The following is a 24,777-nucleotide window of genomic DNA, read 5'->3' on the forward strand; positions in this document are numbered from 1 at the left end:
CGAGACGAATCTTTTAAGCCTAATTAATCCGTCATTAGCACGTGTGAGTTACTGTAGCATTTATGGCTAATCATGGACTAATTAGGCTCAAAAGATTCATCTCGTGATTTCGTCCATAACTGTGTAATTAGTTTTTATTTTTATCTATATTTAATGCTCCATGCATGCATGTGTTAAAGATTCGATTTGACTTTTTGGAAAAAAAATTTGGATACTAAACAAGACCAAAGAGCATAATGGCACTTGACTGTAATTATCTAAAGCCAAGTAAAAATATCGTGACTGTCGCTCTCTCTCTTTTTTCCTCTCTCTTCCTGTCTTTCTCCGCCTCTCTCCCTCCTCACTTTGTCGTTTGTTCCTCTCCTCACATTTCTTCCTCTACCTCAACCTTGCCGGCCGATCCACCACATCATCTCCGGCCAATCCACATGATCGTCGTCAGCCTTCTTTTTCCCTCGAAGTTGTCGGCCAGATCCACGATGCCATCACCGCGGAGGTCCTCATCGAGGGTGAAGACGTGGGTCCTAGAGGATGCGGCGGCGGTACTCGGAGGCGAGCAGCTTGAGGCAGAGGGAGTGGTCGAAGACGGGGAGGCCGAGCGAGTCATGGATGGATCGCCTCGCTCGTCATCTCGCCTCCCTCCCGCAGCAGATCCGGCGTCAGTGGCGGCGGCGGCGGCGGCCGCGGGTGGATCGGCGACGGTGGCAGTGGCGGCTCCTTCCGCCCTCTCTCGCCTCCCTCCCGCTGCAGATCCAACGGCGGTGGCGGCGACCGCGTGTGGATCCGGCGGCGGTGGCAGCGGCCGAGGGTGGATTCGACGGTAGTGGCTCCTCCCGCGGCGGATCCGGCGGCTGCTGCTCCTCCCTGGCATGGTGGCCGGCGGATGCTTCCCTCCCCGGTGTGTTGGCAGCACCTGCCCGATCCGGCGATCTCTTCCCCTCTCGCACGGATCCCATGGTTTTTCCATTCCCTCTTGCGCGGATCCGCCGTCGGCTGCGACGGGATGGATGGATTCGGCGACCTCCTCCTCTCCCGCTCTGATCCCGTCGTCTCTCTGCGCCCTGCTCATGCGGATCCGCCGCCGGCGACGATGGGAGTGTCCAGATCCGGCGGTGTCGACCGTGGTCGCGGCCTCCCTGCCGCCACCGTTTCTGCACGTGCGGCCCGTACACCGCACCCTGTCGTCTCCTTCTTCTCCAGGTTAGTATGCCTGTCATATGTTTTTATTCATTCGATGTTATAAAATTTGTGACACAAGTACAAATGCTAGACCCATCACCTAAAAGTTTTCGGGTGAAATTAAATTGCAAATTTTAGTACCATAGCTTTTCAGGTGATTTACCAATATGACCTGTTGAATTGCAGATTGGAGAGGATGTTAGAACTGCTTGTGTCTATGTTGAATCATTGACAAAGGAGTTAGTTTTCACTACAAAGGATGTAACACAACTGTTGGTGAAGGTACATGCATCTCAATATTGTCGTCTAAAGATTTGCTGATATGTTTCTCATATGTTTGTGCTGTTGAATATTGATCCTAATTTCTAATAGAGTTAAATTTGTCACTTGTCGCTGTCAGACATGCCTATTCTGAGCTAAAACAATTCACGGTTATGATTTCGTCTTGTTTAATGTCTTATCTGGCTGATAACGTATCCTTGTTAATTCTGCGGGCAGTGGATATTGTTTACTTTACCTGAGTTCTTGTTTTCTTCCAAGACACTGTAGCATCTGGAAATAACAATGATGCAGCATTTGCAACAATAACGATTAGCAGATGCTGCATAGTAGTTCTAAAAAATTCATGACGAGCTGCATGCTTATTTCTTCCTAATTGTTATTTCCAGTACCTAACATAGAGCATATTCTTTCCTCTTCTATTTAGGAACTTTGATTAATTTATATGTTGCAGGGCCTCTCAAATCGGAGGACCGGGGCAACAAGCGCAAATGCAGACAGCTCACGCTCACATTGCGTTTTTACATGTGTCAGCAAGTCTGAATCAAAGGTAGTTCTATTAATCATACTATCATGTACTTTCAACTTTTATTTGGTCATGTCCTTTTTCTTGCGATCATGATGCTCTATCTTATCTTGTTTATGTGAGCTGATAATTTTTCCAAGTGGGTTTTCCACTTCACCTGTCTGCATCTTATTTATAGTTTATTTCATTATGCTGAAGCATACGCCAAATGCTAAATGTATAACTTCCCTCCTCTCTCTCTCCACCTCGCCTCTATTTTCCTTCTCTCCCCCGAGGGCAGCGGCACAAATCCTCCATCCCGAATCATCCCCATGCCCGAGGCTGAGTTCGGGGGTTAGCTTGAAGCCTTGAAGGCACATTTGGGATAGTTTAGGTATCGTCTGTAGTCATCCATATTTTGTTGTGATGGTATTATCCCATGATTTTTGTTGCATGGATCGGAATAGCAGTTAAGATTAGACTCGGATATGATTATATTCAATTCTTGCAAATAAATAGATGAGCGCATATTTTTTTTGATGCTGTAGATGAGCATATATCACCTGATCATCGGCAATCCAGGTTTCAGAGATCGATATTTGGTTGCATGACTAAATTGGAATGTACTGTACTTGCTATGCCCCCTTTAATGCTTTGGAAATTGTAAGAGCTCTATACTGTTGTCTATGACTGTTGTCTGCTGGTTCTGCATGGACCACAGGTGTTTATTGTCACGCCAAGAAATTCCCGAATAGAATTCCAAGCAGAATGTGCATTAAAATCCCCGTTCAGGACCGGTCGGGGTACACAAACGACAATGTTGACATTCAGACCCACGTCTTACAAACATCATAAAAGTCTTACATAAATGCAGCGGAAAAGCGAAAGACAACAGGAGCTAAGCCTTGATTAGAACTGCAGCGGGAACACCACTCCACAGGCATCCTTGACGGCACGGACGAAGCCTACTCCTCGGAGAAACCTCCATCTGACACATACTCGTACTCTGGGGTTGGGAAAAATAGAGCAAGACTGAGTACTACCCACTGTACTCAGCAAGTCATACCGGAATAGGGGTATGATGCAGGGAATTATCAAAGGAGAGCTAGAGTGGTTCATTTGCATAAAGCGAGCATTTATAAACAGAAGTTGAAAGATTTAAACAGTTGTAATAATTAATTAATATTAACTATCCATTGTCCAACGCTATCCCACGTTGCAACAGGCCCAACCATCCATCTAAACTATCCAAATTCAAAAGATTACACTAGGGTGAGACTAATCACGGTGAATCTGGTTGACCGCCCATAACCGCGGGCTCGGCTATTCGAATAGTTTTACTCTGATCAGAGGTGTACAACTGTACCCACAAGACACAGCCCCACGACACGTTTCCGTGCGCCGACATGCCACCACGACATACCGAAAAGAGGCCGTAACAGGACCCTTCGCATAACCCCCTCTAGCCAAGCACACCACACCTCAGGTTTCACCCCCGTCCCCAGCGGGCAACGGGCAGTCCCCTCTCGTGCCTAGGTGAATCCGGAAGCGACAGAGGCCGTCGCAGGGCCCGCCCCGCTCCATCACGCCCACCCTTGCCTGGATGCGTCAGCTAGAGGAAAGCTACACTACAAGCCCAGCCGTTGCCCACACTGGCTTGTGGTAAGTACGATAAGTTCTTCCAGGGCATCCCGCGAACCGGTCCTTAACTGCCATGGGTGCGACCAGCAAAACCATGCACCCACAGCCCACCATGTGATTTATTTTAATTAACCAACACCCAAGCGGTGGCACTAATCCAACAATACCATTAGAACCAATAGTCTAAACATTAATAGGATTTTCCCCATTGTGCACTAGTTAAACTAAGCATGGCTAAGCAATCCCTAGTCCAATCTCTAGTCATGTTATAACCCCAAGCTGACAAAGGGACATGGTACAACAATAGCATGGCTATGACAATAGGTAAACATCCCATAATAACATTATAAAACGATGCAGTATTTGAAGAAAAACAATAGAGCATTTGCAATATAGGATCAACATGTTCAAGTGGCAAGCATGACTTGCCTTGCTCTGCTGCTGAAGGAACCTTGGCGACTATTTCGAAGTGCACCGGAGCGTCGGAAGAACCGGAATCGAGCGACATACAAGGCAAAACATTGCAAATAGGCTATAAGACTACTGAAACAGAGAACAAAACCATTTTTAATGGATTCTACACATTTTTCTTGATTTACTGAGACTTGAATGGGCTTAAACGGAGCACGGATGAATTAGTTATGAATTTTAGAAGATTCACTGTGTTTATTACTTTAACAAAAAGTCCTTAAACCATTTATTGCTCAATAATTCCCAGGGTTGACGTCATCAAGGGGGGGCGCGGCGCCGATATGCGGGGCCCACCGGTCAGCGGCTCGGGAGAGAGGGAAAAGGGGCGCCGGCAAGCGGGCCCCACTTGGCAGCGGCTCAAAGGGGGGTGGTCCACCATGGACCGGGACCATGCGGGTGGTCCACTGCCGGTCCACGGGACCGACGGCCCAGATCGCCCCCGGGGTTGATTGGACGGGCGGCGGCGACCCGGCTCGGCTCGGCTCAAGGCCGGCCGACCGGCCACGGCGATGGTGACGGCGCGTGCGCGCGAACGCGTTGCCGGCGACGGCAACCGGCGGCGGAGGCGACGGCGCAAAGGCGACGCGAAGGCGGCGGTGCTAAGCGGCGGCTAGGAAGGAGAGGGAGGGGAATAGAGGGGAGAGGAAGCCTCACCGAGGGTGGCCGGCACGGAGGAAGACGACGGCGAACGGCGACGGCAAGCCACGGGAGGACGACGGCAACCGACGGACGGGCTTCGGGGTGCTCGGAGCGCGAGGGGATGCGAATTCCGGCGACGAATCCCGGCGGAGGAAGGGCGGATGGGGTGGAGTTCGTCCTTGCGAACCCGACGGCGGCGACGGCGCGGTGCGGCGGCGAGCCTAGCGGCGGCTAGCGGCGGCCGGAGCGGCGGGAAAGGCGGCGGCGGGTGGGTGCACGGCGCGGGAGCGATGGGGAGCACGAGGGAGTTCGGCGAAATGGGGAAAAGGAGAGAGGGGACGACGGCATAGCTTAAATAGGGAGAGAGGGGGGCCGGACGTGGCCGGGGGAGGCGGGAATCGCCGGCCAACGTGGGGGAGTGGGGGAGGAGAGAGAGGCGGGATTCGAAAATCGAATCCCGGCCATCTCGGGCGCGGGCGGGAGAAAGAGGGGAGTGGGCGCGGGAGGTGCGGCGCATGTGCGGGTGTGGCCGACGTGGCCCGGAGGAGGCGGAGGCGTGGGCGCGGCGGCGGTTGCGGGCGCGGCGGCGTGGGCGCGAGGTAGGAGACGGGTCCGACAGGTGGGGCCCACCTGTCGGCGACCCGGGTGAGAGGAGGCGGGCGGCTGGCCCGCGCGGCCTAGTTGGGCCTTGGCCTTCGGCCGGCCCAGCGGGAGGAGAGGAGGAAGGAGAATGGGCCGGTGGCCCACTCGAAAAGAAAAGGGGGAAAAAGAAAAAGAAAAAGGAAGAAAAGGATTTTCCCTGGAATTAAAATATTGCTTGCTCAATTTTAATTGGTTAAAATTATTTCTAGGGCTCTGAAAATTCCACTAAAAATCCTGTTAGTGACTTTCGACATGTAGAACTCAAGAAAAATTCCACATGCCAGATTCGATTATTATTTGTATTACTTTCTTAGGGTTCTCTCTTGATTTACACCGGCATTTTCTCAGGATCATTTATAAATTAAATTTTAGGCTTGGGAGGAGAACTGCAGGGTGTGACATTTATTCCACTTGCTGTGTTCTATTGCCATTAAGCAATACTTTTGCACACTGAGTTCAGAGTAAGAAGGTATTTTGAATATATTTATGTCTCTACTGAGGGATATTGTGTGTGTAGTTTATGCATGCTTTCAGTTTTTAAATATTTTCCGTGGTTGATTAAGACGATTAGATTGAATATATTTTTTTAGAGTAAAGTCCATCACCGGTCCCTAAACTTGTACCGTTGTGTCATCCCGGTTCCTAAACTCGCAAATCGACCGTTCAGGTCCTCAAACTTGTTCGACTGTGTCATTCCGGTCCCTAAACTTTCATATCACTCATTTAGGTCCTCCAACTTGTTCAGTTGTGTTACCCCGGTCCCTAAACTTGGATTTGAATATTATCTGGGTCAAATAGGACGGTCTAAAGACTTTATATTTAAAATAATTCATAACTTTTTCATGTGAACTTTAATGAAGACAAACTTTATATCAAACTTGTAGCTCTCAACGCGATCTACAACTTTGTAGTTGATTTTTTTTTATTTTAAGTCATTTTTTGTCCGAAAATGTAATTTTAAAATTAAAATTTCAAAATCTATAAACATGAAACAATATTTTGGGACCCTAAACAGTTTAAATTCAAAAACTTTTCAACTACAAAGTTGTAGGTCGTGTCAAGGGCTACAATTTTGATATAAAGTTTATCTCCATTAGAGTTCACATGAAAAAGTTATGAATTATTTTTTATATAGTTTTTAGACCGTCCTGTTTAGGTACCAGGGTGACACAACTGAACAAGTTGGAGGGTGACACAACTGAACAAGTTGGAGGACCTAAACGAGTGATTTGCAAGTTTAGGGACCGGGATGATATAGTCGAACAAGTTTGAGGACCTGAACGGTCGATTTGCAAGTTTAGGGACCAAGATAACACAGCGGTACAAGTTTAGGGATCGGTGATGGACTTTACTCTATTGTTTAAGTAGGTGTAGATATATTTTTGTCTTGGACCCTGTTTAGATGGGACTAAAACTTTTAAGTCCCTATCACATCGGATGTTTGGACACTAATTATAAATATTAATAAAACCCATCCATAATCTTGGACTAATTCACGAGACGAATCTATTGAGCCTAATTAATCCATGATTAGCCTATGTGATGCTACAGTAAACATTCTCTAATTATGGATTAATTAGGCTTAAAAAATTTGTCTCGCAAATTAGCTTTCATTTATGTAATTAGTTTTTAAGTAATATATATTTAATACTCTAAATTAGTGTCTAAATACAGAGACTAAAGTTAAGTCCCTCGATCCAAACACCACCTTGGTTGCATAGCTAAATTGGAATGTACTGTACTTGCTATGCCCCCTTTAATGCTTTGGAATTAAAGCTCTGTACTGTTGTCTACTGGATCTGCATGGACCATAGGTGTTTATTCCACTTGCTATGTTCTATTGCCATTAAACAATACTTTTTCACACTGAGTTCAGAGTAAGAAGGTATTTTGTGTTGAGAAACCAGTCGATTCTACTGATCAGCACACAAGCAAACCAAACACAGAGTTGTGGAACACAGAAAGTATGAGCGAGTGGAAGCTTTATTTCTTCTGGATTTGAGTACAAGCTACAAGAGGAGAAGCAGGAGACCGAAGATCGGTTATTCTTGCCTTGGACCTTCTGGGCCCTATTTATAGGCGGAGGAGGGTGGAGGCTTACGTCGTAAGCCTTGGACCTTCTGGCTTGCGTCGTAAACCGGCTTACGTCGTAAGCTGGCTTCTCTTGTAAGCTGACTTCCTCTGTAAGCTGGCTTGCGCCGTAAGCTAGCTTTCTTTGTAAGCTGGCTTCTAGCGTAAGCTTTCTTCTGTAGTAAGCTTCCCACTCATAATTTAATTCGTCCACAATAAGATAGGTTTCATAACACTCCCCCTTGGACGAATTTGAATTATGCGCATGCCTCATCAAAAACTCCTCCCAAAAACCCAGTGGGAAAAAATGGTAGGAGAAAAGAGTACATGGCACTCTGAATATTGTGTTGCACCTGTTGCCTCGTTAAAAACCTTGCGTGAGAAAAACCCAATGAGAAAAAAAAACTCACCAAGGGAAAAAGAGTACAACAGTTGATCAAGTCTTCAGGACTTGTTTGTGATTCTTCAGGATCACAATCATGGGCTATTCTCTTAATTGTTTGCTCCCCCTGATCCTTGCAATTCACTAAGTCCTCTCATGCCAATGCCACGAACACATCTGTGAAAACTTGATGCTGGCAGAGACTTCATAAATAAATCTGCGAGATTTTCGCATGACTTAGTTTGCAGGACATTTATTTCCCCGCTCTTCTGGAGCTCGTGGGGATAAAAGAATTTGGGAGCAATATGCTTTGTGAAATTTCTTTTCACATAGCCCATATGTATTTGTGCAACACAAGCAGCATTATCCTCATATATAATGGTGGGGGTGTTATCAATGTTTAGGCCACATGACTTCTGGATGTGACCGATCATCCGCCTAAGCCACACACATTCTCGTGTGGCCTCATATAGAGCAATTATTTCTGAGTGGTTGGTTGACGTTGCAACCAGGGTCTGCTTTACAGACCACCAGGAAATGGCAGTATTACCACAAAGAAATACAAACCCAGTCTGGGATCTGGCATTATGAGGAACCGACATATAGCCAGCATCCACATATCCCACCATGGATGGATCTTGGTTCTTCGGGAACCATAACCCAAGATCTTGAGTACCTCGAAGGTACCTGAGGATAGTTTTGACACCAACCCAATGTCTTCTAGTTGGGGCTGCACTATATCTAGCCAATAGATTAACTGCAAAAGCAATATCAGGTCTCGTGCAATTGGCTAGATACATTAGTGCTCCAATAGCGTTTAAGTAGGGAACTTCAGGTCCCAACACTTTCTCATCATCTTCCTTGGGTTTAAATGGGTCCTTATCCGCTTCTAGGGATCGGACCACCATGGGGGTTTTCAATGGATGACATTTATCCATATTGAACTTACCAAGGACCCTCTTGGTATAGGTAGACTGGTGCATAAACACTCCTTCAGGGAGGTGCTCGAGCTGCAGGCCCAAACAGAACTTGGTTTTCCCCAAGTCCTTCATCTCAAACTCGGTCTTAAGATAAGCCATTGCTTCTTTAATGTCCTCTGTGGTGCCAATGATATTAAGATCATCGACATAGACCGAGATGATACAAAATCCATTCAGGGATTTCTTTATGAACACACAGGGACAATCATCATTGTTTAAGTAACCTCTCTTCAGGAGATAGTTACTTAACCAATTGAACCACATCCTTCCGGATTGTTTCAATCCATATAATGATCGCTGCAGGCGAACACTATACATGTTGCGATTTCCTTTCGGATTCGCAATCTTGAGTCCTTCAGGGACCCTCATATAAATTTCCGAATCTAGTGACCCATACAAGTATGCGGTCACTACATCCATCAACTGCATATCCAAATTCATATTAGTTGCCATTGAGATCAAGTATCGGAACGTGATTCCACTCATCACAGGAGAGTAAGTTTCATCATAGTCAATACCGGGTCTCTGCGTGAACCCTTGTGCCACTAGCCTCGCTTTATACCTCACCACCTAGCCATGTTCATTCCTCTTCCGGAGGAAGACCCATTTGCATCCTACAGGGATGACTTTTGGAGGTGTTGGGACTACAGGCCCAAAAACCTCTCTTTTATAAAGCGAGCGCAACTCTGCCTCTATTGCTGCTTTCCATTTGTCCCAATCTGAGCGCTTCTGGCACTCAGCCATGGACTTTGGTTCTGGATCCGGATCCATTATGTCAGCAATCTTTGAGGCAAAGTGTATGTCGACAATAGTGGTCTTTCTATGATGTAACTCTCCTGTATCAGCATAGTTAGTGGAAATCTCCTCATTTATTTCCTCCAGCTCGTCGTGATTTCCCATAAAGACCGAGTTGGAGTGTTCCGATCTTCCAGTGCCAAGGTACGCGCGTAAAACACTGGGTTCTCCATCTTCAGGATGGTGTCCTTCTGGGACCATCTCAACTTCAGGTTGAGTTGCCTCTTCTGGGGCTTTCTCAACTTCAGGTTGAGCTTCTTTAACTGATTCTTTGAGTGAAACAAGTGGCTCAGGTTCTTGTCTCCGCGGACGTCTCTGCGGAACCTTGTCCCGAGCACCCGGAGGTCTCCCCCTCTTCCTAGGATGGGGGGTAAGAGCAGAGTCAGTAACCTTCTGGGTTACCTCTACTCTTTCCGGCGCATTTACTGCAGGTATATGCGGCCTTGTCACTCCCTTGTAATCAGTGAAGGCATCTGGCAACTTATTTGCAAGATTTTGCAAATTTATGATTCTCTGAACTTCCAGTTCAGCTTCACTAGTGCATGGATCTAAGGACTGCATCCCAGTTGCGTTCCATATTATATCTCGGCATTCTTCTGGATGCTTTTCTCCCCCTAATGCTGGGAAATGGTCCTCATCAAAGATACAATCAGCGTACTGAGCCGTATGAAGATCCCCAGTCATAGGCTCAAGATACTTGATTATGGACAAAGTCTCATAACCAACGTATATCCCCAACTTCCGGTGGGGTCCCATAGAAGTACGATGTGGTGGTGGGATCGGCACATATACTACACTGCCGAATTTACACAGATGGGAAATACTTGGTTCTTTTCCACGCACTAGCTGAAGGGGGGATGTACTATGATATGCAGTTGGCCTGAGTTGAATTAGTGTTGCTGCATGCAACACAACATGGCCCCAACAACTGGTTGGCAGCCTACAATCCTGCAATAGTGGCCGAGCAATCAACTTGATCCTCTTGATCAAGGACTCAGCTAGGCCATTTTGAGTGTGGACATGTGGTACTGAATATTCTACCTTAATGCCCATGGCTAAACAATAATCATCAAAAGCCTTCGACCTGAACTCACCAGCATTATCCATTCGAATGGATTGTACGTGGCTATCAGGGAAGCTAGCTTTTAACCTGATGATTTGGGCAATTAGCTTTGAAAAAGCATGGTTCCTTGTGGACAACAGGTCCACATGGCTCCACCTGGTAGATGCATCAATCAGTACCATGAAATACCTAAACGGGCCCGACAGGGGCTGGATAGGTCCACATATGTCACCTTGTATCCTTGCCAGGAAAACAGGTGACTCATCCCTAATCTTCAGGAGGGATGGCCTAGTGATCAACTTCCCTTTTGCACAAGCAGGGCAAATAAAATCTTCAGGATTAGGGAAGTCTTTAGTTTCAACATTGTGGCCAGCAGAATTGTTGATGATTCTCCTCATCATACCCAACCCAAGATGACCCAGCCTGTCATGCCAAACTCTAAATGACTCTGGGTTTCTAAATATGCTCTTCATCGCAACATATTCCTTAGTGGGTTTTATGTACGTGTAGTACAAACCCGATGGCGATGAAGGGAGCCTTTCCACCACTTGCTTTTGATATCCATCTATTTTTGTTATGAGCAGATATTCAGCATCTTGCTCAATCTCGGTTCTATATGGAAACCGTTTGCACGGATATCTTTAAAACTTAAGAGGGTACTCTTTGAATCAGGATACAATAGAGCATCCTTTACAAAGATATGGGTACCCATAGGGAGAACTAGAGTAGCACTTCCAGTGCCTACTATATGGGCATTGCTTCCGGCAATGGTCATAATATTTCCAGTTTTCTTAGTTAAGGTGTGGAAATATCTAGTTTCCCTTAAGATTGTGTTAGTGTTGGCACTATCTACTAGACATATATCCTCTTCTACCATGGGATTCCCACAAAGTCTGTTTATAGAACATAAACATAAATGAAATTAAACATGGAGTAAGTTGATTCTATTAAGGGAAACATTACAAGGACTTCAGGCCCAGTAAAAGACTAAGCGTGCTCTTCAGGAGCATTATTCATGACCAAAGTTCTACATGTGCTACTCATGCGGAACACTGTATATGACTGACATATAGGAGATTACTTCAGGTCTCCAAATATGTCATCATCTTTTTCAAGAAGGTTGTCCCAATCATCGTCCATACAGACGTCCCCACCATCCTTAACATTGATAAGCATGTCATCATGTTTTTCAATCTGAGCTTCAGGCTCAATGGTGAAGTGGGACTCATGTTGGCTCTTTTTCTCATTCATGCTTTGTTGGTAGAGCTCAACCAGGTGCTTGGGGACACGGCAGTTACGAGACCAATGCCCTCTGCCTCCACATCTATAGCAGTTATCCTGCTTTACCCCAGATGATTCACCTGTAACCTTCTTGAGTTCGCCTTTACCTCTGGGTTTACCCTTGTTCTTGCCCTTGAATATGATACTTCCCTTACCTTTCCCTTTCTTCTCACCATGGCCTCTTTTACGGCCATGTGAGTTTCCAACAACATTGGCGTGTGCTTCGGGCACTGCCATAGACCCAGTGGGTCGAGCAGAATGATTCTTTAGAAGAACCTCATTCTGCCTTTCTGCAACTAACAGGACTGAAATAAGATCAAAGTACTTCGGGTACTTTGAGTTCCTGTATTGCTGTTGCAGCACTATGTTGTTGGGATGAAAGGTAGATAAGGTTTTCTCGATCATCTCAGCGTCAGTGATCTTCTGGCCACATAAACGCAACTGAGAAATGATCCTATGTAGAGCAGAGTTATACGCTGCCACAGACTTGTAGTCTTGGAAGCGTAGGGTGATCCAGTCATGTTGTGCTTGTGGGAGCACAATTGACCCTTGCTGGTCAAAGCGATCCTTCAGGGATTGCCATAATACCAGTGGATCTTTCTCGGTCATATACTCAGACTTCAGGTCTGGGTGGAGATGGTGGCGCAAGAAATGCAATGCCTTTGCTTTCTCGGCCTTCGTAGACTCCACAGTGCCAACTTTGGGCAGCACAATAGTATGATCGAGACCCATGGAGTCGAGTTTAATCTCAACGTCCAATGCCCAAGTGAGGTAGTTACTACCATCCAAGGCAAGCTCGGCGAATTCCTTCTTTGCTATGTCCGACATGTCCTGCAACAACATTTGGTATTTACGACAGGTAAATACGATGTGCAGGGTCGACATGAATTGGTCATGCGTAATCTTCAGGATTACTATTGTGTGTAATCTTCAGGATTACTAGTGTGTGTAATCTTCAGGATTATCACACAGTTTCCCATAGAATCTTTCCTAGCAAATTAACTTAAGTAATCTTTAGGATTACAGATTGCTTGATTAAATATTATCAATCATGCTAGGAAATCAATTTCATAACAATAAAATAAATGTTATGAAAGTCATGCAAACAGCAAAGTAAGCATGTAAAACAAAACGAAGAGTATACATGGGCACAACTTCATGTATATTGTGCAGACTGTAAAAAGTAAGATAAACCATATAGTACTTTCCCCACTATGAGCCCACGCTTCATGGCGACAGAGCCGACCTTAGTGGCATCAAGGGCCCATATGGGTGATGTCCATAAAACAAAGGGCATCCATAACGACACTTCAGGGTCGTGCAGAAGGTTCGTTTGCTTCCGATATTTGGTGGCAACAGCGGCAGAGCCGTCCATTAAGTTGCCATGCCGGTGCTTCACGCACCTACATCACCTCTAGCATTTGGGCGATAACGGCGGCAGAGCCTCCATTGTGTTATCGAATAGTGCTAAGAGGATGTACCATCTCAAGCCTTTGGACGGTAATGGCGGCAGAGCTGCCATCATGTTACCGAGCGTTGCTGAGAGAATGTATCAACTCTAGCAATTGGACGATAACGGCGGCAGAGCCGCCATCATGTTATCGTGTATTGCTGAGAGGATATCGGAGGATGGTACTTCAGGTACCATGCTCTTCTGCTTATTTCAACTATAGCAGAAGAATGATTTGCATATAAAGAGCAAGATGATCAGTAGAAACTGATTTCTCACCTGTTTACCTTTTTAGCACGGTAAAGTCTCATGCTGATAACGTGTTGAGAAACCAATCGATTCTACTGATCAGCACACAAGCAAACCAAACACAGAGTTGTAGAACACAGAAAGTATGAGCGAGTGGAAGCTTTATTTCTTCTGGATTTGAGTACAAGCTACAAGAGGAGAAGCATGAGACCGAAGATCGGTTGTTCTTGCCTTGGACCTTCTAGGCCCTATTTATATGCGGAGGAGGGTGGAGGCTTACGTCGTAAGCCTTGGACCTTCTGGCTTGCGTCGTAAGCCGGCTTACGTCGTAAGCTGGCTTCTCTTGTAAGCTGGCTTCCTCTATAAGCTGGCTTACGCCGTAAGCTGGCTTCCTTTGTAAGCTGGCTTCTAGCGTAAGCTTTCTTCTGTAGTAAGCTTCCCACTCATAATTTAATTCGTCCACAATAAGATAGGTTTCATAACATTTTGAATATATTTATGTCTCTACTGAGGGATATTTTGCGTATTTTATGCATGCTTTTAGTTTTTAAATATTTTCGGTAGTTGATTAAGACTGTTAGATTGAATATATTTTTGTCTCTATCATACTATTATGTTATTATTATGTTATGAATTTTTTAAAAAATATTCAGGTAATTAATGTCAATATCATCTTGTTAATAATGAATTAATTATGCAATATCATCTTGGTAAATAAGTTGTATTTCTTGCTCCCGCTACATGCATTTAATAGGACAGAGTTTATGCAAATTACAATTACTCCTAAAGTTACAAAAAAAACAAATATAATTGTTAAGGGTTAAAGAATTATCTTCCGTCTTCATAAATCAGTACGCTCAATATCCACACCAAATATTGGATGTATATATGAGTCTTGTTTGTGTTTTCAGTTTCTTTATATAGGTTGAGAAGATGTTTGTATCCTACTTGGACATGTAATTCTTATTCTTGGATTATGTAGGTAATTCCTGCGTTGTAATTCGAGCCATGTAATTGTATGACTCTATTTGGGATTCAACATTTCCATGTGGCAAACCGGGAAAAAAAAAGGGAAACCGGGCAAAAAAAACGCGTGAAAAAAAAGAATCGGACGAAAAAAACCGCGTGTGCGAAAAAAACCGGGAAGAAAAAACAAAAAATGAATCGGACAAAAAAAACCACGTGAGAAAAAAAAACCGGACAAAAAAAACCGCCCATGAGGGAAAAAACCGTGTGCGGTAAAAAAACCTCCCGTGAGGAAAAAAACCGTGTGCAGTAAAAAAAAACGACGGACGAAAAAAACCATCGGAAGCCTTGCGTATTTTTTAAGTAGGTATAGATAGGTTGGATTTAGACATTTTTGTTAATTCGGTCTTTTTCGAACTATTCGGTTAACCGAGGAGACTAACCGAATTGACCGAATAAAATTCGGTCTTTCACTACCTAGGACCAAATTGATGACTGAATTTCTCGGTCTCGGTCTTTTCGATCTCGGTCTTTTCGGTTCGGTCTTTTTCTACCTACCCCTAGGGGTGTGTTTGGATAATGAGAAATGGGGAGTGGGATTGAGACGGGGAAATGAATGAAGGGTTAGGATTAAATGAAAGAGGGAGAATAAATGGTTAGGATTTAAAGATGTCTTTTGGTGGGTGGAAAATCATTTCCCAAACCCATTAGCCAAACACTGCCTAGGTGATACACACTGTTACTGCGTTGGACGGACGACGGAGTGGAAGAGTGGAACGGAAGAGGCGGAGGGCGCTTGGCGGGCTTGGGATTGCAGATGCTACTGGGCCGGATCGAGCCCAACGCCACAGTTTCTTCTCGTCACAACTTCCAATTTCCCATCGCCCCGTCGCCGACTCGCCGTCTCCTTCTCCGGCTACGGCGGTCGCCGCCGGCGGTACCACTCGTCAAGTTCATCCTCTCCCTCTCCCTCTCTCTCCTCTCGCTCTCCGATCCTCTCCAATTCTGGATTGCTGCTTTCCCCCGTCGCTGCCCCCGCCAGTCCCGAATCCACAGATGCCAGGATGATGCCCGCGGGATCGGCATCCCTTCTCCTCGAGTGCTACGGCGGTGACCCTCCTCTTTCCTCCATGGAGGGGACCAGCAGCGGCGAGGAGGTCGAGGACGGGACGGGTCCCTCGCCGGAGGCGGAGGAGGACGACGACCCGGCGCCGTACGTCGGGCAGAGGTTCCCGACGCACGACGCGGCGCACGAGCTCTACAGCGGGTTCGCGAGGCGGCGCGGGTTCTCGATCCGCCGCCACCGGACGGAGGGGAAGGACGGGGTGGGGAGGGGCCTGACGAGGAGGTACTTCGTGTGCCACCGCGCTGGGAACCCGCCGGCGAAGCCCTTCGCCGCCGGCGCCGGCGACAGGCCGCAGAGGAACCGGCGGTCCTCCCGCTGCGGGTGCAAGGCGTACATGCGCATCGGCAGGAGCGCCATCGCCGCCGCGGCCGCGGGGGAGGCGGAGGGGGAGTGGCGGGTCACGGGCTTCTCCAACCACCACAACCACGAGCTCCTGGGTCAGGACCAGGTCCGCCTCCTCCCGGCGTACCGCGTCGTCTCCGGGGACGACAGGGACCGGATCCTGATGCTCGCCAGGTCCGGGATCTCCGTGCAGCAGATGATGAGGATCATGGAGCTGGAGAGGCGCGTCGAGCCGGGCAATCTGCCCTTCACAGAGAAGGATGTGAGGAACCTCATCCAGTCGTGCAGGAAGTCTGATCAGGAGGAGAGCGTCGATCTGATCAAAATGTGCAGAAGATTTCAGGAGAAGGACCCCGATTTCAAGTATGAATTCACCAAAGGCGCGAGCAACCGCGTCGAGAACGTTGCCTGGTCGTTTGCATCGTCGGTTCAGTCGTATGAGATGTTTGGTGATGCTGTTGTATTCAACACGACACATCGGTTGCCTGCTCTGGACATGCTGCTTGGTATTTGGGTTGGATTGAACAATCATGGGATGCCTTGCTTCTTTGGTTGCGCTTTTCTAAGGGAGGAAAGTCTGCAATCCTATGCATGGGCATTAAAGGTATAAAACATTCAGGGTGAAAACTCACAGTACAGTTTTTAATATCCTGTTAGCAAGTACAAAGTACTTTTTTTTTTGTTTTGAAAAAAACATTAGCAAGTCTTTCTTGTTGACAGGTATTTCTCAACTTCATGAACAGAAAGGCTCCGCTGACAATATTGACGGATGAAAATATGTACCTCAAGGAAGCAATTGAAAAGGAGCTTCCAGGCACAAAGCAAGCCCTCTGCATATGGCTTATCGCAGCCAGGTTCCCATCTTGGTTTGATGCAGTTCTTGGCGAACGGTACAATAGCTGGAAAGATGAGTTCGATAGGTTGTATAACATGGAAAGCACAATGGAGTTTGATCTTGGGTGGAGTGACATGATGAACAGCTATGGACTACATGGGAATGGGCACATTGCTAGTCTGTTTGCATCACGAACTCTCTGGGCATTACCATATTTGAGAGGGCAGTTTTTCGCAGGACTGCTTGCTTCTCCAGAAACTTCAAAGTCAATTAGTGTCTTCATTCAGCGATTCTCGAGTGCTCAGACTCGCCTAGCCCATTTCATTGAGCAGGTGAGCTTGTAAAGATTCACAAATGACTTTTTTGTGTGTGTGTGTTTGACTTTGATCCTAGAATTATGCCTTTTTATTTACGATTCCCTTCTTACTGCCCCAAGGCAGCTTACTCATACATGCTTGGTAGTATAGAAGCCTTTTTTTGTGCTTCCTCATCGTTACTTTGTGTAAATTAAAAGGCGTAATGCATTATACTGCTCATGTTTTGCATAGGTCGCAGTCGTTGCCGAGTATAAAGACCAAGCTGGGAGGCAACAAATGATGCAACACAATCTGCAAAGCATAACCCTCAAGACTGCAACTCCAATGGAAAGGCATGCGGCTGCAGTTCTCACTCCTTATGCCTTCTCTAAGCTACAAGATGAGCTTGTTGTGGCTTGTCAATATGCATCATTCCACTTGGAAGGGAATGTCTTTCTGGTCCGTCATCATACCAAGACAGAAGACGGTGGGTGCAATGTGACATGGAGCCAAAGAGAGGAGCTAATTTCTTGCAGCTGCAATATGTTTGAGTCTGCAGGGATCCTCTGCCGGCATGGCCTCCGTGTGCTCTCGACCCTCAACTACTTTCAGATCCCGGACCATTATCTCCCTCCTCGATGGCGTAGAACCTGGCCATCACCTTCCAAGGCCTTGAATGGTGCTTATTTCCACGAGTCGCCTGAGATTGGGAGAGTGAAGGCATTGCAGTCCATGGTGTCAGCTCTGGTGAGCGAAGCTTCCAAATCTACCGAGCGGATGGATATCGCGACGCGGGAGGTCTCTGCCCTGTTGTCGCGGATGAGGCAGCAACCTGTTGTCATGCACGTTTCAGGTGATGGTGTTCACAAGTAGGGGTAGCTAAACCGTGCACTCCTCCATGAGTGAGTGACGACTGACAGCTTTAGACCTGTTAGGCTGGTGTAATGCCGATGCTGTTTTCCCCTTCATTTTTAGGTACATTTTGGTAGATTTTTTAGGGATAACCATTTCTTTAGACGCAATTCTGCCCAGTTTTTCAGGGTGACCATTTCTCACCCGCATACCTTTTGCTATGCACACATCTTGCCCATATATCTAGTACCCTAGTCATTGCAATTGGAGCTTCATGGTGTGCTTTCACGCAAAATGGAAGTGAATGTCAATAATTAGCTTATGTGGTTAAACCATTCGTGCCAGCCGTCTTAGCTCAGCCGGTAGAGCGCATGGCTTTTAACCATGTGGTCGTGGGTTCGATTCCCACAGACGGCGTTCAATTTGATTTTTTTTTACTACCTCCGTCCAAAAAATTGCATTTTTAGCTCCAAGTATTTGTCCCACAAAAATTGTATTTGTAGCTATATGGGGCCCAGCAAATTGATTGATCTAGATAAGATTCCTAATGCGAGCAACAAATTTTTGGTTCCAAATCCATTTGGCGCTAAAGCATGAAATTTGGGCTGTTAATGCTTGTAATTAAGTATGCTAATTATATGGGTTAATTCTCTCAAATTTCCTTTTAATCATTTGTATATATGGAATGTGTGCATGCAGTGGGTTCATTAAATAAGGCTATTGTGGTCATTTTCCAATCATACTGTTTTGTCCTAAATTAGCTAGAAATGCAATTTTTATGGGACGGAGGGAGTACCTTTTTGGTCATTCAGTTAAGCTGATGTTTATTGGTCATCAGTTAAGTTAAAACTGAATATCATTATCAGATCATTCAAAATAAATCTTTCCTTTTTGGTCATTTAGTTAAGCTGATATTTTATTTTGGTCATCAATTAAGTCGAAACTGAACATCATCATCAGAACATTCAGTCATTCGGTTAGGCTGATGTTTTTTGGTCATCAGTTAAGTTAAAACTGAATATCATCATCTGAACATTCAAAATAAATCTTTTTCTTTTTGGTCATTTAGTTAAGCTGATAACTTTTTGGTCATCAGATAAGTCATAACTGAATATCATCATCAGAACATTCAAAATAAATCTTTACCAGCAGAGTGACAAAATCAGTACTAGGCTACTAGCACTGATTCAATCTTTCCTGGCACAGTGACAAAAAAAAGAGAGAGTACTTGGCACTGATTTATAGCGTTTAATCGTGTGTGTAATCTTATGAACAAGTGTTGTTCACAGGAACAAGTACACCAACCCTGTCCTAGCAAATAGCAACGAACTAACTGCTCTAGAAACCAAAGGCTAATCAAGAATCATCCATCGCTCGCCGTCGCCGGCGTCGCCGCGCCGGCGATGCAGCGGGGGCTGGACTTGAACCCGGCGGCCGGGAACGACTTCTTGATCGGGCCGAGGCTGACGGTGACCTCCCCGCCGGCCACCTCGACGGCGGTGACGGGCACCCAGGCGAACAGCACGCGGACGCGGACGCCCCCGAGCCCCGTGGCCCGCCCGGGCGCCACCGCGCCGGAGAGCTTGACGCCGTAGCCGACGCGGTAGCCGCCGGCCTCGGCCACGCAGCCGCCGTCGAGGAAGAGCTGGAAGGAGCCGTCGTCGTGGAGGAGGTACCGCCGGGCGGTGACCGGGAGCAGAGCGCGCGGGAGGCCGAACCGGTCCATGAGCTCCGGCACCGTCGGCGGGTCGTAGGGCCCCGCGGCGGATTCGGCGGCGGAGGCGGAGGCGGAGGCGGTAGGGACGACGAGGGCGGCGATGAGGAGGAAGGTGGAGGCCGCCGCCGCCGCCATGCGGACCATTGGGGATTGGCGGTTGCTTGTTTTGGGCGTTGGGTTTTTTCCTTTTTGACACCTTGGGCAGATTTTGGTTAGATGGCCGAAGGAACTCTTTTTATTCCACTAGACTACTAGAGTAGTTGGGTCCCAGGAGAAGGCTCAAATGCTGAGGAACCTTGAGATATTCTGTTTAGGGGGTGTTTAGATACACGGACACATATTTAAAGTATTAAACGTAGTATAATAATAAAACAAATTATATAATCCGCATGTAAACTGCGAGATAAATTTATTAAGCTTAATTAATCCGTTATTAGCAAATGTTTACTGTAGCACCACATTGTCAAATCATGACGCAATTAGGCTTAAAAGATTCGTCCAAAATGAATGAAAGAGATGAAGAAGAAATTAAAATCTAAAATGGAAGAAAGGGAGAATGAGAAATATTTTCAATTTTTTATGTTCAACTTTTTAACTTTTAGACATATTTTTGAGTATTTTGTTATATTAAAAAACAATATTATCAATTGTTTTGTTGTAATTTATTTTTATCACTAAATGTACTTTTAGCATATAAGAAAAGATGAATGGTTAACGGCATCAAACATAAATCGAATGGCGTAGTACAGTATAAGCAATGTCCAAACTGATTTGGTCCAGTTTTAATAAGCCAAATGAACTTGATACTATATTAACAAACCAATTTCCCTTGCAACCATGTGCAATTTTAGGCCCTATTTATTTAGGCTTATAAATCAACTTATAAGCTTAAAATTCTAACCTTAAACAAATGAATAGCTTCTAAAAAAAACACACAAGTCACTATTACACTAGTTAGGTTGAAGTAGCTTTTTTTTCATATAAACAGTGGAAATAGGACTCCACCATTAAACTCTTGAACTTAAGGTTTAAAAGGCAACAATTTATAAACCATATAAGACAAAACATTGACTTAAAAGTCTAAGACAATAAATCTAAGCTCAAACCAAGAGAACCTTAAGGTTGCGTTCTAAAGTGAGTTTTGGGTGGGCTAGTTTCTCATTTATCGTGAATACATTTCCAAATACTGAACGGTGTGTTTCATATAAAAATTTTCTATTTAAAAGTCTTTTTTTCAAAATAAATCTATTTTTAAAATTATAATAATTAATTCACATCGAATCTTTAGACACATGCATAAAGCATTAAATATATATAAATAAAAAACTAATTACACAGTTAGGGGGGAAATTGCGAGACGAATCTTTTGAGTCTAATTAGTCCATGATTAGCCATAAATGCTACAGTAACCCATATGTGCTAATGACAGATTAATTAGGCTCAAAAGATTTGTCTCACGGTTTCCAGACGAGTTATGAAATTAGTTTTTTCATTCATATCCAAAAAACCTTTCCGATATCCGGTCAAACATCCGATGTGACACCTAATTTTTTTTTCGCGAACTAAACAGGCCCTTATTGGCATATGAGCTCCACTTACCCTTGGCCTTATATCAAGGGGGCAGTCATGAGTCATTTGCAGAATATGTTGCTAGCTGATACATCGTGGATACTTACATGTGGGAGTTTCCGTTCCTTTCCAATATAAGGAGTGGATAAAGTTTTGGATATTCCTGGTACGCTTTTTAAACTGCTAAACGGTGTGTTTCGTGCAAAAACTTTTTATATAAAAGTTGTTATAAAATATTAGATTAATCTATTTTTCAAGTTTGTAATAATTAAAACTCAATTAATCACACGTTATTATCATCTCATTTTACATGAAACACTTAATTTTTATCTTCATCTTTATTTTCAGGATATTCAAATACCACCTAAGAGTAACTGTTGTTTGTAAATGGTCTGTTCTTTCAACCATAGTGGGAGCAATTAAAGTGTTTGATTTGTAAGGGGGTGTTTGGGAGAGAGGTCTCTCCCAAACACCCCCTAAGAAGATCTGCTGATTGCAGTGATGCTGGTGTGAATTGATGACCTCTGGGATATTCCACGTGTTGATTTCCTTTGGTTGGCAGGTGAACATGACAAGTGTCCAACTGTCCATCTCTCTGTTCCTGAAACCCTGGATGATCTGCAGATATTTTACTGATCATTGATCAGGAGTTCATACACTTGTCCCGATCCTATTTGCTTACCTTGCTAAACGTCTAATCCAAATTGGCGCGCGAAATGAAGAGCAGTAATTCAGACGGAATTGCCATGCCATACGGATCGGATACGGTTCCATTTCCTTCTAACGTACTTCCAAGTAATCCTCTCATCTCAACTCAGCAGGTTTGGATGTTTGATTCTACATTATCAAAGTGTCTGATCCGATCACCACATGATCTAGTGGTTAAACGAAAATAGATTGCTAAGTTCTTCAGCTTCCAGAGCAGTAGAAAATAGGAATGTAGTGAAGATACATGCACGGATCGTCGTCGTCGTCGTCAGTGGATGGACCGATCGACGGTGGCGGCGTCGTCAGCTCCTGTAGCTGCCGGCGAAGTAGGCGAGGCAGCCGACGAGGGCGGCGTTGGTGTACGTCGTCGGCTCCGACCGGTCGTAGTCGCCGCGCTCGTCAGGGAACGCGTCGTGCTGGTCCGGCCCGCCGACGACGGCGCCGGTGTGGACGTTGGGGTTGGCGCCGCCGGCGTTGAAGTAGCCGCTGAACCCTTCCTGGCAGCCGATGTGCGCCGGGTACGCCGCCACCGACGGCATCGACGCCCCCCTGTGGTGTATCCTCTGCGGGAACCGCGCGCCGTAGCCCACCATGTACGACATCCCCTGCGGGTTCGCGCCCAGGATGTAGTCCACCTGAGGAAAGGATGACGACGACCAGAACAAGCTCAGTATGTCGTCGAGTCTACGAGAATCGGTAGCCAAGCGTCTTTTATTCTGTTTTAGATATTGTAATATCTATATAATTACTGGCTAGAATCTACGCGATTTGTGTTAACTTGTAGTTCAGGTCTTCAGGTGATCGTTTTTTCAAGGAGTTTGGGAGTTGTCCCACCACTCGATTTTGTTTAACGCTAAACTCATTGTTGTGTGCCTGCTAGCAGAGACCGAAATGTAATTAACTATTTCTATTATTAAAAAAAATATGTTGACGAGTCCTTAGAGGAAGACGACGACGACGTGGTGCTGGATACAAATCATCTGCAATACTGCTGATGCAAGTAGCAGTGACTGACATGTGGGTCCGGACCCACATATAGTATCTGCTACTGCATCAACAGTACTGCTGACAATCCCCAGTGGTGGTGCTGGTACAGACATACCTGTTTCCTGGCGAGAGCTCGGAGGGTCTTGGCGGTGACAGGGAGGCTCTGGCAGGAGAAGGTGTGGTTGGAGACGGCCATGTACTTGGCGAACGTGGTGAGGAGGAAGCTGGCCGAGGTGACGTACTGCAGGTTGGCGTGACCGGACTTGTACATCATCCCGCCGGGCGTGTACTGCGTCGTCGACGACGGCGACCCCGGCAGGATCCTACAGATGAAGTCCTCCGCCAGCCGCCGGAACGCGTCCAGCCTCCGATCGCCATTCACCAGCGCCCTCTGCTCGTGCCCATGCACGGACGGACGAACAATGTCAAATTTGGGAGTCAGATGTGGCTGAGTTCTTATCTCTACTTTTCCAACCCACTTTCCTCATTTTTCACTCAGTTAAACAGTGCATTTTTTATAAAAAATTTCTATATAGAAGTTATTTTCAAAAATCATATTAATCTATTTTTCAAATAGATACATTAAACGCTGCTTCGTTTTGCGTGCTAGGGAGCGACGGTTCCCAACCCTCACTACCGAACACAGCCATAATGGAGGTGGTGATCGGTGAGAGCTCGCTGCGCGCCTTACCCGCGACAGGAGGACGCGCGCTCCGGCGAGCTTGTTGTCCCAGCTGAACATGTCGACGCCGTCGTTGGCGCCGAGGGAGGCGAGGTAGTCGAGGTAGGAGGCGTTCCTCGTCGCCCAGAGAAGCCACGCGGACCCCCACAGGAGCTCGTCCTGGTAGCCGGAGTAGGAGGCGTAGTAGGCGCCCACGTCGCCGCCAACGTGGTCGCTGTACTTCCCCTGGTGCCGCACGGCGAACGCCATGACGTCCCTCGCCGCCGCGAGCAGCCTCCGGGAGTACCCCGGGTCGGCGGCCCTGAGCGCCAGCGACGCGGCGGCGAGCGCCGCCGCGGTCTCGGCGGCCACGTCCGACCCGGGGCTCGACGCCGACACCGAGTACACGGCCCGCGGCGTGTCCATGTCCTCCGGCCGCTCCCAGCACCGGTGGTCGGCGTCGGGGTCGCCGACGCCGACGTAGAGCACACCCGGGGTCGCCGTCGCCGCCCTGAGGAGGTAGTCCGCCGCCCACCGCACCGCGTCGCGCGCGTCGCGGAGTACGCGCCCCCGCATCCGCCCGCCGTACTCCACGACGCCCCACGACAGCATCGTCGTCGTGAACGCCATCGGGAACCCGAACTTGACGTTGTCGCCGCCGTCGTAGTAGCCGCCGGTGAGGTCAACCTGCCACAAAGTCAAAACCACAGGTCAACACGTTGACTAAAAGGTCAACACACGGGAGGGAGCAGATGCCATGAAGAACCGTACGTTCGCCGCCGAACCGTCGGAGAGGCCGGAGTTGGACCTCCACTTGACGGCCTGGTCCGGCGGAAGGCGGCCGGACCTCTGCCCTTGGAAGAAGAGAATCGACTTGGCGAGCGCGTCGGCGTAATCAGGGTGTCCGGCGGCGGCGGCGGCGACGACGACATGGCCGGAGAATGACAAGACGGCGGCGGCGACAAGCACGAGAGCCCGCCATGATGATGATGACGACGACGGCGACATTATCATCATCCTCGAGCAGCTCACCATCATCGTCTTCTAATCTTCTTCTACCCACTACAAACGCAACGAATGCACGATGATTTA

General features: G+C 46.7%; 3 protein-coding genes, 1 long non-coding RNA gene and 1 other non-coding gene across 10 annotated transcripts; 3 read left to right on the forward strand and 2 right to left on the reverse strand.

Annotated features, from left to right (window-relative positions):
- Positions 1-1,049: 1,049 nt before the first annotated feature.
- On the forward strand, positions 1,050-14,665 carry LOC136356053 (uncharacterized). Of its 6 annotated transcripts, none has more exons than XR_010740707.1 (4): positions 1,050-1,200; positions 1,366-1,461; positions 1,913-2,008; positions 14,609-14,665. It is a non-coding gene; the product is annotated as an uncharacterized lncRNA (long non-coding RNA). The 6 variants fall into 6 exon arrangements; XR_010740705.1 differs by lacking the exon at positions 14,609-14,665 and adding an exon at positions 5,729-5,747; XR_010740703.1 differs by lacking the exon at positions 14,609-14,665 and adding an exon at positions 4,323-4,462.
- Positions 14,666-15,452: 787 nt separating this feature from the next.
- LOC4335941 (protein FAR1-RELATED SEQUENCE 11) lies at positions 15,453-18,387 on the forward strand. Its single transcript, XM_015780575.3, has 3 exons — positions 15,453-16,664; positions 16,781-17,227; positions 17,444-18,387. Exons 1-3 carry the CDS (start codon positions 15,657-15,659, stop codon positions 18,062-18,064), a joined length of 2,076 nt encoding a protein of 691 aa, XP_015636061.1. The 5' UTR covers positions 15,453-15,656; the 3' UTR covers positions 18,065-18,387.
- On the forward strand, positions 18,388-18,460 carry TRNAK-UUU (transfer RNA lysine (anticodon UUU)). Its single transcript has one exon. It is a non-coding gene; the product is annotated as a tRNA-Lys (tRNA).
- A 789-nt stretch (positions 18,461-19,249) lies between these two features.
- Positions 19,250-19,963, reverse strand: LOC4335943 (uncharacterized). Its single transcript, XM_015779570.3, has one exon. It carries the CDS (start codon positions 19,902-19,904, stop codon positions 19,407-19,409), a length of 498 nt encoding a protein of 165 aa, XP_015635056.1. The 5' UTR covers positions 19,905-19,963; the 3' UTR covers positions 19,250-19,406.
- Positions 19,964-22,111: 2,148 nt separating this feature from the next.
- LOC4335944 (endoglucanase 11) lies at positions 22,112-24,733 on the reverse strand. Its single transcript, XM_015779604.3, has 4 exons — positions 24,457-24,733; positions 23,716-24,372; positions 23,140-23,415; positions 22,112-22,672 (listed from the first exon to the last, which is right to left on the reverse strand). The coding sequence occupies exons 1-4, from the start codon at positions 24,721-24,723 to the stop codon at positions 22,340-22,342; spliced, it is 1,533 nt and encodes a 510-aa protein (XP_015635090.1). The 5' UTR covers positions 24,724-24,733; the 3' UTR covers positions 22,112-22,339.
- Between the last annotated feature and the right edge of the window lie 44 nt (positions 24,734-24,777).

The sequence above is a fragment of the Oryza sativa genome, chromosome 4 (genome assembly GCF_034140825.1).
Source record: "Oryza sativa Japonica Group chromosome 4, ASM3414082v1".
Lineage (NCBI taxonomy): Eukaryota > Viridiplantae > Streptophyta > Magnoliopsida > Poales > Poaceae > Oryza > Oryza sativa.